At 37.9% G+C, this 16,548-nt stretch overlaps 1 protein-coding gene across 1 annotated transcript; it reads right to left on the bottom strand.

Annotated features, from left to right (window-relative positions):
• Positions 1-7,224: 7,224 nt before the first annotated feature.
• Positions 7,225-16,044, bottom strand: si:dkey-16n15.6 (organic solute transporter subunit alpha). The gene is made up of 8 exons (XM_051424996.1): positions 15,979-16,044; positions 15,797-15,864; positions 14,746-14,897; positions 14,554-14,627; positions 14,120-14,275; positions 8,969-9,080; positions 8,145-8,397; positions 7,225-7,664 (listed from the first exon to the last, which is right to left on the bottom strand). The coding sequence occupies exons 2-8, from the start codon at positions 15,861-15,863 to the stop codon at positions 7,225-7,227; spliced, it is 1,254 nt and encodes a 417-aa protein (XP_051280956.1). The 5' UTR covers position 15,864; positions 15,979-16,044.
• Positions 16,045-16,548: the final 504 nt, after the last annotated feature.

The following is a 16,548-nucleotide window of genomic DNA, read 5'->3' as shown; positions in this document are numbered from 1 at the left end:
CCCCCAATAAACTGTTACAGGTACCGGCTGGCACCACATCAACAGCTTATATGCTCTTCCTGGAAACAGGAGAAATAAGTGAGACAGGGCAAACTCTGCGTCCGTTTTTCATCTCGCTCAGCAGAAAGAGGAGAGAGGATTTATTAAAACATTTACCATTTAAATCCTCGTCTGTTACAAACACTCAATGTTTTCAAAGAAATAAACATGGCTTCAAAATCAAATACAATTTCTCTTTCCTTATCTTTCAGCAAATACTGAGTTATAAGTTTTGTGTGATTAAATAAATCAAAATGACAATAACCACTGTTACCCTGTAAGTTGTCTCTTTTCAACTTAAAATAAAACATAGCTTATGTTACCACTTACATATAAAACATAGCTGATGTTACCACTTACATATGGTTCCTAAATGCATTTTCCCTTTCCAACTAAAATCATTTTAATCTTCCATAATGCATGAGCTGACAGATTTTTAACTTGTTTTTTACCACTTTTAAAATATATAACATTGTGCTTTTAACATTAGCTTCTAACTGCTTTACAGTACATGAACACAGTTTTTAACAATTTACACAAAATCATACGTTTCAAAACTATTACATTTGACAAAAATGTTCAAGGAGCTAAAAATAAAACTCTGACCGACGTGACTCAGGTAGCAACAGGTGATATCATCAGGCGCGAAACCGCGACTACTGCTATATGTACATAAATGTCCTCATATTCATAAAACAGCCTTATTAGCGGACATTAAATCATTCAGTGACATGTCAACGTATTGCACTTCAGTTACTTAGCTTGATTTACTATTCCACCAACCTGGAAACAGGAGAAATAAGTGAGACAGGGCAAACTCTGCGTCCGTTTTTCATCTCGCTCAGCAGAAAGAGGAAAACTGCAAAGCGGACCAAACTGACGTAGCCCCCCGGAACACAATAAGCGCCACACTGCCCCCTGCTGGTGACCCCCAATTACTCCTGACATCTATATTAAATATTTTAGTGCAAGGATGGTGGAAACAGGTTAATTACCCCTGAACTAATATTCAAACCATTAATTATAAAATTACAGAAACTACCACAAATGTGATAACACTTTAGTGGGCATCACACATACAAAACATCAGCTAAAATGATCTATAGGCTATATGATTATAATCAGAGCATGTGCATGTTTGTCACTGATTTATTTATATTAGGTTATTACAGCATTTAAAGAGCACAGACCTACGCAAAGGAGGTGTATTTGTTAAACGCCTTTTAAGAAATGATGGACTCAAATATAAAGTTAACCATCAAAGAAGTTAACCATCTTGTGCGCACTAGATACTATCTAGTATCTATATATATAATTTTTTTTCCATGTCCCTTTAGGGGCTCCGTACATAACTCACGCTACATACTCCGGTAAAGTAGGTAGCGGTATGCACCTTATAAGTCATGGTTGCAACCCGCCATAAAACCAGAAGAAGAAGAAGAAGCGGAAGAAGAAGAAGAAGTAGACTGGTGGCGGTGGCGGAGTGATATGCATCAAAGGTACTGAAGTTGTAATTGTCTCTCTGCTGCTCAAGCCTCTCTCCTGAGGCCCCTTCGTGCAGGTATTATTGCAACCTGCTGGTTGGAGGAATGAATGTATTGTCTTTTAGAAGTCAATATCTAATTAAATATAATAAGTATATTTGTATTATGAAGTATATGACTGGTGACTTTCGGCAGAAGGGTTGCTTGTAGTGACAGCAAATGTTGAAAACACCAATAGAACACTTAGCCTACTTGTCCTCCTTAAAAGCCTTTAATCAGTTTTAAATACATACTCATGTGTTTAATAGCTATGCTAAGCATTTATGTATACTTTAAGTTGTGCTCAGCAAGACTCATTCATATCTCATAAAGTTCTCAAAACTTATCTGGTTTGTGCATGTTGCAGTGATGCAGCTGGACTTGGGTCCAGTTTTGAGGTACTTATATATTGGTCTATTGTAATACACAGTCTACGGAAGCATATTGCATTCACTTGGGGAAAAAAAGCCCCATCTTCAACTATCTACTGTACTGGGTCAATTTTGCTATGTATATATTGCTATGTCTAGCAGATCTGAATGTGCACTGCCCTCTCTGAATGCAGGGCTACTTGTGGTTCCTATAGTCTCTAAAAGTAGAACAGGAGCCAGAGCCTTCAGCTCTCTCTCTCTCTCTCTCTCTCTCTCTCTCTCTCTGTCCGAGGTTTCTGCCTCTTAACAGGCAGTTTTTCCTTGCCCCCATCGCCAAGTGCTTGCTCATGGTGGTACTGTTGGGTCTCTGTAAATGTTATAAGGAGTTCGGTCTAGACCTGCTCTATTTGAAAAGTGAGTTAACTTCTGTTATGAATTGGTGCTAAATAAAATTGAATTGAAAATTGAATTGAATTGAAGACAGGACTATCTCCCAGTGTCTTAAACCCAGATCAAAGTAAAACTTGATGGAACTAAACAAGCCGGTCATGTTTGTTTCCGTTAAATCGAGCTCTCAATAAAGGAATGAATGCGTCTATTGTTTCAAATGCTCTCTATACTCAGAAAAACAGAAAAAAAAATGTATTCAGTAAATCAGGAAAAAATTACAGAAATAAAAAAATATAAAAAAAAACAGTCACCTCAAGTCCCTAGAATTGTCTAAAACAACTGACTTTTTTGAGGGTTGTATTCTATATATGTATTTATATATAATTCTGCATTATTAACATAATAATATATACAGCTTGTAGGGTAAATCCTCTGTACATAAAAGTCACTTCATATTATTTTTTCTGTTCCTATTATATGATGCAGTGTTAATTTTGACAGGAAATTCTGATTTAGTCTTAGTCTTTTGAATAACACACCATTTAGTTTTAGTCATATTTGAGTCATCTGAAATCTTTTAGTCTTAGTCTAGTTTTAGTTGACTAAATATCATAAGAGTTTTAGTCTTAGTCTAGTCTTAGTAGACCAAATATTAGCAGATTTTAGTCGACTAAATCTAAAGTGGACTTAGTCGACTAAATGTTTAAATTTAAATTTCCGGTCATTTGAAGTATCAGTATCAGTCTGTTATGGAATGGTATTAAGGTTTGAATATACCATACAGACACAGGTTTAACGGTTGTATTACAAAACATGTATTTTATTTTATTCTTAATGTCTGAAAATGAGCACGGAATTCACTATGGCCAACTTTGAGGGCACGCCACGGGCACGCCACGGACATGCCCTTCAACATACATGCACAAATAGCACAACTTTTAATCAGAACCATTTTTTGACTGTACTCACAAATTTTGAAGGAGATTCGATAAATTCCCTAGGAGGAGTTCGTTCAAATACAACGCGAAAAGTTCGCCGAAAGTGAAAATCAAAATCAAAATGGCCGACTTCCTGTCGGGTTTTGGGTATGGGTCCAAGAGGCTTTTTTGTACGTCCCGGCATGTTACACGTGTCTACCGAGCTTCGTACATATCGGTGAAACGTGGCGCCGGGGCTGCAGTTTTTTCATCCTGCAGGGGGCGCTACAAACACGACAAACACGATTTTTGGTATGTGAACTTCAGGCAGCAGTGCCCTGTGAACTTCATATTCATAACTATTACGGTCTCCGCACAGTGATTTTCCATGCCACCAGAGCGTGGGCGGCTGTGGCTCAAAAATTACTTTTTGCCAGGGCGGTCCCCAGGTGCTAGGTGAAAATTTTCATGCGAATCGGACAAAGTGTGTAGGAGGAACACGAAAAAGTAGTTTAAGGATATTTCGCGCTCTAACGAAAAAAAAATTATAGGCGGAAGTGGGCGGGGCCTATATGGGGAGATTCAGCTCTATTCAGCGAACGCATGGATATAAGTTTTTGCAGGAGTTATTAGCCTAAACGCCTAAACGCACTTTTCATGATAGTAGCGCCACCTAGTGGCGGACCCGACAGCGACGCATAGAATATCAAATTTTTCACCAGGCCTGACCACTTTGCCAAATAAAACCGACCTTTCGTATATGTTCAGGGGGGCAAAGATGCAGTCAAAAGGGCTAAAAATAGGGAAGAAGAAACAAAGCAAAAACAATAGGGACCTCCAGCGGTCGCTTGCAAGGTCCCTAATAATAAGAAACATAGCAAATACAATAGGGACCTCCAGCGGTCGCTGGCTCGGTCCCTAATAAAGAGCAATTCTCAAAAATAATAATAAAACTATTGGTTGTAATGCCACTGAAAATTCACTACTGTTAATGTTCACGTACCTCAAAAGAAGTTAAATAACTGCTAGGCTACAATGCCTTACAATGCCTTGCTACTCTGTACAAAATCAACAAGATTTGAACAGAACAGATTAGTGCAATTCTCAAATGTAGAATAAAAGATGTATTGGCTGTAATGCCACTGCACACACTACCAAAGAAATACTCCTTAATGTTCAAGTAAATAAAAAAAACCCTGCTCTCTCAGCATTGAAAATACAGGTAAATATCACATTAAACTAAAAAGCACAGTCCTAGACCTAGCTCTGACATTTCTGTTGTTCATGAGACATGCCATTGCCCTCGGACCGGGTGCACTGCAAAACGTTAGCGTGTTGCTAACGAACGAAGTCAACTGAAATCAGCCAAAACTGTGTAACTAAGACTGTGCAACTAATCACAACTAAATATAATGTAAACAACCTAACTGTTGTAAAAACGTCCTCGAAACTGTGCGAAGTTCTGCAAACTCGTCTTTGTTCTCCTCCTGTGTAACTGCTGCTGCGTTTGTTTAGCTGTTGCACCTGCATTTGCCGCGGCTTTTTAAAATGCCTCTGCTGCTTCTGCATAGATCAACCTAACCTCAAAGATTCACTCTGATTGGATTTCTTCCCAACTTGTCCCACAAAAAGAGTAGTTCTGATTGGATCTCTTCTCCCTTCGTCCCTCCCTAACATTTTCGTCTAATTTTTATTCGCTGACTAGAGTGTCAGTTATATTTCGTCACAGTCTTCGTCATCATATCTGACTTTTTATTTAGTTTTTATTTAGTTTTCGTACGTGAAAAAGGTTCGTTGACGAATGTTTTTCGTCATAGTCTTCGTCAACAAAATTAACACTGATACGATGCATATTATATAATTAATGCTGATGATGGAATGATAAGAAATTGACAATTTTTGTAGTAATATTACACATAAAGGTGGATATGTATTTACTTTAATAATCACAACTAAAGCCCAATGATAATAATGTTAACAGAGAAACACAATGCACCCAGAAAAGTAGAAAATATTTCATATTTAGTTTTTGTTGTGCTTACTGTTTGTGGAGGTGCAGAAACATTAGAAACACATTATTAAGTACAATACAACACCACCATAAACTGCAGCCTTTATTAAAAAAAAAACTCAGGTTGCAGACCACGCTGAAACTTTATTTTTCAGTGTCCACACTGGCACTAATTTCTGCAAAATCTCAGTTCACACTGAAATTCCTAAATAATTTCTACATCAGCAAAATTGTGCATTACAACTATCAGTTTCAGTATATTCAAATTCACAATGTTGTTCCGATTTAAATATGTTTCTGTTTCTGTTATAACATAATGATCTGATCATAAACATATTCTGTTAACCAGATGAAGTGTAATTCCTGTGCTGCAGCACTGAGACATCATATACAGTACCATTTATAAGAAGTAAGGTCTAGACCTACTCTATTTGAAAAGTGTCCTGAGATAACTTCTGTTATGATTTGGTTATACAAATCGAATATTAATACCAGTGACAACAGCTGTACTGTGTGATCAGCTGTATTGCCATTTAAAATAAGCAGTGTTGGGCAAGCTACTTGGAAAGTGTAGTGAGCTAAGCTACCAGTTACTATATATTAAATGAAGCTTCACTACACTGAAGATGGCCCCAAGAGAAATGTAATAACCTGAGCTCAACATGTCAAAATCTCCAGTGTGTAACATTTAGGAGGATCTACTGTCAGAAATGGAATATAATATTCATAGCTATGTTTTCATTAGTGTATAATCACCTGAAAATAAGAATTGTTGTGTTGTTTTACCTTAGAATGAGAGGTTTTTATCTACAGAGGGAGCTGGCTCTAGATAGGGTCTTTTTGCATTTCACAGGCACTGTACTTTCCCCCCAACACTTCAAACGGGAGGGTGAGGCAAAGGGGTTGTAATCTGCAACTACACACACTCCAAATCAGTTCTGTCTCAGTGATCAATAAAGCCAAACAGGTAGGCAGACAAACAATTTTAATTAATAAGCTGTGCTCTCTGCTGTCTCTGCTCCAAAACCAATTTGGTAACAAACAAAACACAGATGGTTGTACACCTCTACCAACCAGTCAAGTAGCAGCTTACATCGATATCTGTCCAAACTCTAATATGTAATAAATATTTGATATATGAAGCAAAGACTTTGAAGGAATTATATGAAAAGGAATTATGTGTATTTTTTTTGCTAAATGTAAGTTATCGCTATGGATTGTATATTAACAAACAATTCATAAAGTTATCTATTTTGTAACTATATATAAAATAATGTATATTTTTATATTGTTAAACGTGTTGAATGTGTTCATATTCTTGAATATATAGATATAAACGTCTTTTATATATGAATATAAATATGCTGTTACTCACACACTCTGTACTGTACAACATCTTTGTTACAAAAATTGTATATTACATTCCAATAGCATAAATTAATTGATTTACAGCCAGAAAAGTTGCTGCAGATGAAGCAGTAGTAATTTGCAGTAATAGTATGAATTGTAGTTAAAATATAGCAACGATGAATGATGTCCAGTTTAGTGGATGATTAATCCTAATTTCCTCCCAACATATAATCAATACTTGGAATTTTGAAAATTGCATTACTTCTCAGTTGTTACTTGATACCTTGTTACCGATTTATTTACCTGACTTTCAGTCAGCTATCTTGGTTGGCTGTGTGTGGGATGGTGCACTAGCATCCACTGTGGTAGCTGATGTGCAAATATACCATCAAAACCCATTCATCTTCAAGAAGAGAACTTTTGAATAGCTGTCCACTGTAGTGAGCACTGTGTGTGAAAGGGTTACATAACATTTCTGCCAATACATCCTCCTATGTGACATACAAATGTTTGGTGAATCTGTTTATCACAGAACAGGGTGTGCAGTTCCCCAGACAGGCCAATACCAGAATTGACAGTGGTTAAGCTAAGACTGAATTTAGTCTTTTGTCTTCCATAGTTGGTCAAACCACAGTGACATCTTTAGGGTCTTGATAGTTAATATCAGCCCTGACTGTAATGTGGGTTAGAGCTACACCAGGTTCCTCTGCAGAATTGGGCCTCACTGGTTCTTGCCTGCCTGACTGCTGACATCTGGCCTGAGGGAAGGGGAAGCCATCCAGAGGGGCGTGTTCTATCCTACACAGGCTGTCCTCGCTGTTATTGGTGTAACTGGGATTGGAGGCGCTGACGAGGCAGCGGCCAGGCCAGGCCTTCTCTGATGGCAGACCGGGCTTGTGATTTGTCACCTGATCATCGTCTGTTTGAACGGCCTTTTCAATCTGCCAGACTCTGGCGGGACACTCCACGTCCTCTACCACACTCGGCTCCACCTTACGGAAAGTGTGGCGGGCATACAGTCCAATGCAGAACATCTCCACAATCACACAGTAGTGGTAGATCACTGAGGGCGGAGAGAGAGCACAGACACAGGGTTGAAGGACATCAACAGCCACAGAGGACGAGGAAGCCAATCAAGACAGCAGCCACATGTATGTTTGCCTTCTTTTCAACAAATCTGGCAAAGTGGCAATTCAGTTTTCATTCTGCATTTTAATGCGAGTCAAACTGAGTCAAGCAAAGTCAGTAAGTGCATGGAAAAAGGTCTATTACTGATCCCAAGAGCAATAATTAACGTCCATACTCTAATGAACTAGAAGTTCTTGGATTTTAAATGTCTATGCATATCAAATAATTTACAGGAATAAGGAACACATAACTAACACAGAATAATAACCCAAACATGCAAGGTGCATCACCAGCATGGAAAGGCAACTAAACAAACTAAACCGGTTACACTAGACCCTCTTCTTGCTCCCCTAAACTACAGAGGTAATGGCAAACATGATTTGAGACTGAGATTGGAAGATGTGCTGTAACTTACACTGGGACCTGGTCAGGACAGAGAAGGGTGGTGTGCAGGGAATGACCTCTAGGGCACCCATGGTCTCCAAGATGCCACTCTGCAGGCCACACAGCACCAACACCACAATAATGCAGATGAACTTGGCTCTCAGTCCAAAGCCATGTAAAGCACCCTTAGTCGCTTTGTAGAACAGAAGGTAGCCGTAGGAGGACACGAAGGTCGACACGCAGATGATACCGTTCACATACAGGTTGGGGTCCACTGAATCCACCTGGAGAACGAGAAGGTGGTTGTCACTGATTTTATCCTTCAACCTATCCTGGGCTGTTTGATATTGAAATATGTTTGAAAATACACATTAACATGAATCCAACGTATTAGCAAATATAAATTCTACATGTTGTATGTTTAAAATAAAAAAAAAAAAATATATATATGAATCTGTCAATAATTATTATTGTATACACCATAACATACAGTATATATTATACATGCCGCTAAGGGCTGCACTACACATTATTGTAGGCCCAGTTTTTGTGATCGTTAATGTCAGGTGATTATACACTAATGAAAACATACCTATGAATATTATAATCCATTTCTGACAATAGATCCTCCTAAATGTTACACACTGGACCTTTAAGGGGAAAAATATCAATTGCCTTAACGTGATTGCACTGAAAAATGATCTACTATTGATTACTGTGATAAAAACAGTGAAAACTGAATTTGAAAAAGCTCCACCCAAGAAAGGACAGGGCCAAGGCACAGATCCTCCTAACTCTAAAATACATATATAAAATTCATATGAGAACAGATGGAGGTCTGAATAAATTACTTACATCACCATAGTCGTACTGTTCATCTGTCCACAGGATCAGAGTGACAAAGAACAAGATGCTGCGGACGATGGAGAGTTGCAGCACAGCAGCCATCATCCAGCCACGGCTGTTGCTGCAAGAGCACATGTTAGCAGCATGTCAAGTCACATTGTTTACTCACTACATTTTATATAATTGACCCTTCTTAAGTCCCACCCCTTTTTGCTTTTCTCCAATAACAGTTGAGCAAGATTAGATGTGCTATGTGATAGGCAGGTGTTGAAAAGACAACCAAATTTAGTATAAGGTTAAAAGCGACATGCATACGCTATAGTCACGTCTTAAGTTGGCTAGCTAAAGTTAGCAAAAAGCTAGCTAACTAATGATTGATGTAAATTGATTACCTAGTTAGCCCCTTGCAACACGCTGACTAGCTTGCTAGCAACTGATGTAAACTAACGTTAACTAGATAGTTAACTAGCGGTTTGCTAACAATAGCAAACTTAAAGGAAACTTATTATGCCCCTTTTCAGGTTCATAAATCTTTTTTTGTGGGTCTACTTGAATAGGATTAGATGTTTTAATGTTCAACAAACACATTAAAGCAGCTCTTTTCAGCCTCTGAAACGGAGTGAGCCCTGACTGCAGTACGCAGATCGAGGAGTGGCTCAACGTGTGGGCGGAGCTAAACGTTTGACTCCGCACACTTGCGCAAGTGTAAATATATATGTAAGAAGTTGTATGTGAAGTTGTGAGGGCTCATGAAAATGTAAATGCATTACCATTATTTTATTCACAAGATGAGACAAAAATGTATATCGAATAGTATGTGTTATTATTACTATTATTATGTAGGCTGGTTTTTACATTTAAGATACAAAAAAAGAAAGAACTACATTTTGGCATCAGACCTGATCCTGACCTGAACCCAGAGGTGTAATTAAATTGAAATTGTATTAACATCTATATATACTATATAGTTATATTATATATTATTATAATAATATATAATTACGCGGAGTCAAACGTTTAGCTCCGCCCACATTTAAACGTGGGTTTTACTCATTTTACGCGGAGTCAAACGTTTAGCTCCGCCCACATTTAGCCCAACCCCCGATCTGCGTACTGCAGCCAGGTGCAATTGCTGAAACGCTCTGGTTTAGCTCCTGTCTCTTTAAGGCCCCCCTCCCAAAAAGCCCAGTCTGCTCTGATTGGTCAGCATTATGATGCGGCTGACACTCCGGCCCCTCCCACTTCTGCCTCATTTGCCAGCAGGTAGCTCCTCACTGTTACTGAGTTTATCTTCATTTCTACCGTCAATATTAATTCAATAACTGCTTCTAAACCAAAAACTTCACCAGCGGACATGTTAGAGCGGGAGTCTGACCTGAAATCACAGAGAAAGGAACAACATCAACAATCAGGATTACAGCTTTCTGTGACGTTTTCCTCAGGTAAATACTGCTATATTAATTATATATATATATATATATATTAACCTCTATCTATAACATAATGTTAGTGTTTATACCTTAATTATGAGAACCAACACTGTGTTTTATGCTTGTCTTCACAGGTACAGCAGTGAGCAGTGACCTACAGTCTACACAGCCCAGTGAAGTTAAACATATTATATATTACATAATATTAACAACATTAGTCAAGCAGTTGTTTCTAGTGAAGAAACACCCAGTAAATGTACCAAAGTAATCAGAGTAATAGTATAATGATTACTGTAACCTCCCATCTGTTATATTCTTTATACACATTAGTTTACTGAGACCATGGAAACTTACCATAATGAGGCAGAAACCTGCCTGGAATACTTAATCCTGTACAACATGTCGATATAACTGAAGGAATTATTAATCTAATAAAGTAACTTGTTTATGTGGTTTAAAAACTCAGTAACCAACTGTGGACAGTATTTCAGAGTAAGTTAAGTTTTAACTTGAAACATTTGTCAGACAATTATTACCAAAGTTAAACTTAAGATATTTGTAAAAGCTGCTATTATGTTTTAACCTGTTTCAAAATACTGTATATATCCTGAATATTGTATCATTTATATTATTATATATGTCAATATCATATTAAAGTTTCACTTTGAAATAGTAATGTATTGTGTTGCTTACATTCATTAACTACAGGATTTCTAGCAAAATTTCACATTTTCATATTGATAGATGTTACATGAACCAGGTTTTCAACTCTTGTACATCCAGGAAATCTTCATAAAACCTCTGTGAAATAACATGTTATTTATATAAAACCACTTATTACTGAATTTAAAAATGACCAAAACTCTTTTTAAAAGTAAAAACTTTTATTCATGTTTCATTCATATTCCAGTTACACATGTTGTAAGAAACAAAGCTATAACGTTTATGTAAACTGTGCAGATCACGTTCTCCATCAAGGTGGTTTCTAGTATACTAAAGTGTGAGCTGGTAATGGAGCTCTGCAGTCAGTGTTCATCCTGATGCGTCTTCCTTTGGATACCCAGACTGTCCTGATGCTGCAGCTGTCTCTGTCCTCTGATGGGTCCAGGAACACCTGAGCTTCATCAGGTCACCTGTAAGACATGGCAGATTGAGTGTTACTTATAAGGCAGCATATAATATACAGTGTAATATAATACAAGTACAACAGCTCATTGTGGCTCAAAGTAGTCCTATGTTATAAAATAAATTAATAAAGCAGTGTCTCTGGTGGGTCCCTTGTTGTAGCTTTAGTGATGTGTTGTTCTTTATGAAGGAAACAGTTTGAGGCTACCAACTTTATCTCAAATGTCTAGCTCATAGTGCTAGAATGATAACGGGTCATTATTTAATCAATTATTGATAAAGAAACTAATTACATGGGACATTTACTGTGATTGTAACCTATGCTGTGACAAAACAAAGGTTCATAAATACAGTGTAAGAACAGACATTTAGCAGTGAGCCTCAGCGTTGATAATACAATAGGAGATGATATGAGTATGAGATGTTACACTGGACCTGCACTTATATCGTCAGTAATAGCAGTACTGCAGTAACACTAAATATATGGATCAGAAAACTTTTATTAGTCGCAGTTTGACTCCACACACAGCCTAGCGAGCAACCACAGCTACTCTGTGATAATCGAAGTTACACAATATATGATTCCCTGCAGTTTGACCGTTTCTCTCTCACAGTAGCTCTAATGTTACCTGTGGTGCTCGTCAATCAAGTTAAGTTACATTCAGCAGCACACACACACACACACACACACACACACACACACACACACACACACACACCTGAGCGGAGAAGAACGACCTTACCCTCATATTACAACAGAAAGTCTAACATCGGCCCTGCCTGTGTGACTAGTGTTAGCCACATTACCTGCACAGCATCTTAATACCAAGTCCAGCAGGCAAACCTACACAATGAACAGTAAAACAACATTAAGAGAAAAACTTACAGCTTCCAGGTGTGAAGTTGGTGACAGACGGTCCATTTCGGCCCCTGAGGTGGTACTCCTTTGAGAAAGCAGTCCTTGTGGGAACATTTCAGTCAAAAGTTTTTCAAAAGTAAATAAATAATCCAGAATAAAGTATGTATCTTCCTCTGGTCCCTGCAGTGAACATCAGGGCAGCTGTGGCATTCAGGAACAGCCACTGCAGGGTAAACATGGTGGACAGCAGCAAAGGTAGCTCTTGTCCTTGGGAAGTGGTTAGTCCGAGGGGAGATGGTGCTATGCAAATGAATTAATCTTCTTAAGTAGGAAGGGGAGCAAAATCTGAACAGCTTGTTGGAGCTCAGGTCTTCTGACATAGCCAGACCACAAAAAAAGGACTGAGTTGATTTTTTTCACCGTTTCTGGGTTAATAAGCTGAAATACCCAAATGTGTGTGTGCAGTGTACAGTAAGTGCATTTTGTATAATATGTCCCCTTTAAGATATGACTTTATGTGTCGCTTTTATCTTTAAACGATCTTCAAAATGTGGTTGTCCTTTCAACATAGATTATCTTAGCACATAGCATATCTTAGTAAAGGAAAGGAGAAAGCTGACAGAGGTTCTGATCAAGGCTTGCTCAACTCTTATTGGAGTGCAAAACAAAAAGGGGCGGGACTTAGGAGGGGTCAATTATGCTTTAATTGATGCCCAAACTTTTTCCCTTGGAGGTCCAAAACGGAATGGTGGGTGCCTGTCATGCTCAAATTCTAAAAATTATTTAAATATTATTTAAAGAGTATTTTCACCTAACAACAAATAAAACAGCGATTTTATTTTTTATATAATTTCAAATGTTTCTGTTATAAACATCTGGCCACCCAAGTTTAACTTTATAGCCAACTTTGGCCCATGGGCCTCACTTTGGGCAGCCCCGCTTGACAAGAATGGGTCTTTTTCGATTGTGTGGCCAAAAACAAATATATTTTAAATGCTTAGCTATCTGATATCTGACTTTTATTTTGAGTTGTGTGACAACCCGTTTCATAGTCCTCACTTACTTTGTGTGTGAACATAGTTTTGCAGTTATGATGTTAATTTTATTAATAAGAATCAGCAACACACAGTTGTGATGCTCATATTCATGTATTATGACAGTCATGTGCTCTGATTGCTGAGATGAAAATATGTCTATATATATATAGATATATATATATAGTCTGGTTGTTTCCATTCAGGCCGGTGGATTCTTGTAAATACCATTAGGAGCACTAGGAGGAGTCAGAGGAACCTGATTTTTTTTTTACAGATTATTATTATTATTATTATTATTGTCTTCAATAATCAGAACACAGTGAATTTCAGCAATAATGACAAAAAATATTTTTATAAAAGGTACCAACTGCAGCTTGAATGACCTTGGGAAAATGTGGATCTCTGGGTGGTCCAGTTAAGAACCACTGCTTTATAAAAATACAATCAGATTAAACTGTTGAACATACACGTATATACAGTATGTGCATTTCTCTGTGACATTGTCTACATTAATAAACTGCCCTAGGTGCAGGTAATAGATGGTACACAGTAGTACTAACAGCCACTAACACTGACAGGTGACCCAAACTGCCACCAGCAGTACCTGGCCACTAAATAACATCCCAAAAATATTTAACTCTTTAACTTAAATCTATCCAAACAATCCCACATTCACTGTAGGTGTTATAACGATTTGTATGGTGGGTACCTGTTGATGGCCACCATTGGGAGACAGCAGCAGCAGCAACAGGGGAAGGGATCTGGAGATACCCGCTGTCCGGACAGAGCAGCCAGCATACGAGCTTTTCCTCCAAAGAAGTCTGTGATCAGTCCCATGAATTTCAGCAAGGTGATGGAGTGATACCTTAACAGACACACACGCTGACACTGTGGAATCCCATTCAATTCAGTTTTATTTGTATAATGCCAAATGGTAACAAAAGTTATCACTGGACACTTTTCAAATAGAGCAGGTCTAGACCGAACTCTTTGTAACATTATTTACAGAGACCCAACAGTACCACCATGAGCAAGCACTTGGCGACGGGGGCAAGGTTGGGTGGGCTGCCATTTGCCTTGACAAGTTGGGGCTAGACCAACAGATGACATTACAGTCATTCATGTCAAGACTTGTTAACTCACAGTGAAGCGATGAAGTTACACAGCGAGGAAGAGCGTGGCACATACAGCGCTATGAGGGAGGTCAAGGCAAATACCTATAAAATGAACATTTAGAGATTGAGATTTTAGGTGGTTATTGCTTTCATTTTGCACTGAGAGAAGTCTAGCTATGAGAGGAGGAGATGTTTATGCCAGTGAGGAGGTTGATGTTACCGGGTACATTCCTAATATCCACAAGTAGAGCCGTTTTCGTCTGGAAGAGGGAATGTGACGCAGGAAGAAGCCCACCTCCTCCAGAAACACCCCCAGTAGAATGACAGCCAGGCCGGCCGGGATGAGAAAGAGCCACAGCTCATCTTTAATGGCTGACAAAAGAAATAAAATAACTCCTAATGTATCTTATTTAACTTTGAACACAGTTCCAATATGATATATAGGTGTAGTTTTCTCCATATTCCCTCCAACTCTAAAATGACAGATTTCTCTGGGTTTATACATTTGGAATAATGTAAGTATACAACTCAACAACATATAGAACATCCTACTGTAAAAAGAATCTGTAAGTTTACAAGTTTTTCTGTTAATACAATTAACATAGCCCCTGAATTTGTCTAATCTAAAATAACATGAGAATTGTGGAACTGTAAATAATCATGAAATGACTGCTTATTTGTTTAATAGATGAAACTGTTAAATTCAAGTTTAATATTGTTAATACATTTGTAAAATGTAAAATTAGTGACAAACAGTAGAGTAGTTCTGTAATTTTACATTGATTTGTTTGTAAATTGACAGATATGTTGTATAATTATGGAGGTTTTCACAACAAAAATGAGCAGCAAACAACAATTACTGTAATTTCACAGATAATGACTTTTATTACAGTTCTGTAACTTTCTAAAAATTCTGAATAAGAACAATCAAATAATTACAGCACTCTTCTGTAAATTTAAGCCTGATTATTTGTATTATAGAAGTGTTTTCCCTGTTATTTCTACATGTGCAAATATCTAATTAAACATTAAAAGGGCCAACATTTTTTTTTATTATTTTAATGTAAAATTAAGGCTAAAACTGTGTTTCAATTATAGAAAATTACTGTTATCTAACATTTCCTCAACTGTTTTATCCTTCAGACATTGGCTCAACAAAAATACTAAGACTAAAGCCAAGTAAAGCTGAAGTTGATTGTATGCAATTTTTTTATATTCTTTATTAATTCCATTAACATCCAGCTATTAAGTGAGTAGAGTACTGTACTTACCACTAAAGATTTGTGATGACAGAGGGATCTCAGGCCCAATCCAGCTACAGTTGGCCCCTCTTCCCATTCTACATATAATGACACACCTGTACACTTGTACACCTGTATCGCAACAAACACACAAACATCAGGAGCAACCTGCTTGAGATTAAGGGCTGACTGACTGACAGCACCAAACTAACCTTGTAGCTTCCCTGGGTCAGAGATGAGAGGCTATGGTGTGTGGAGGTTTTTCACGCTTTTGTCCTGTCACTTCCGTGTTGACCTGAACAAACCCTGTCTGGTTGGGGACATTAATGATTGACTAAGTACAGGTAAGAGGACAGGTGAGGGATCCAAGTCCATCCTGCACAGGGCTAGAAGTTCACCTACTGTAAGAAGAACATTTCGTTAAAGATAAATAAAAATAAAGATAAAAAATACAGCTGTGTAGGTTAGTTAAAGCTCTACTAATCAGTATTCTAAACAGTGGGTCAAGGAATCAGTGACAAGTTATCAATATCCACCGATCAGCCATTACGTTGTGAGCACTGACAGGTGAAGTGAATGACACTGGTTATCATGGCTCCTGTCAGTGGGTGGGATATATCAGGCAGCAAGTAAAAAATGTTGTAAAAGTTGATGTGTTAGAAGCAGGAAAAATGGGCAGCGTGAGGATCTGAGGGCCACTTGCTGCCTAATGTATTCCCCCCACTGACAGGTGCCATGATAACCAGATAATCAACCTATTTCAACCTCTGCTAGATAGTGTT

Source organism: Dicentrarchus labrax, unplaced genomic scaffold (genome assembly GCF_905237075.1).
Source record: "Dicentrarchus labrax unplaced genomic scaffold, dlabrax2021, whole genome shotgun sequence".
NCBI lineage: Eukaryota > Metazoa > Chordata > Actinopteri > Moronidae > Dicentrarchus > Dicentrarchus labrax.
The sequence above is the reverse complement of the archived record's forward strand: the minus strand, read 5'-3'. Positions and strand labels throughout refer to the sequence as shown.

Excerpts from the sequence above, each read along its gene's own strand:
- si:dkey-16n15.6 (XM_051424996.1), bottom strand. The coding sequence starts at position 15,863 with ATGGGAAGAGGGGCCAACTGTAGCTGGATTGGGCCTGAGATCCCTCTG. Across the intron at positions 14,628-14,745 it reads GGATATTAGGAATGTACCCG|GTATTTGCCTTGACCTCCCT; the intron begins GTAACATCAACC and ends TTCATTTTATAG. Across the intron at positions 9,081-14,119 it reads CCAATGGTGGCCATCAACAG|CAACAGCCGTGGCTGGATGA; the intron begins GTACCCACCATA and ends GTGCTCTTGCAG.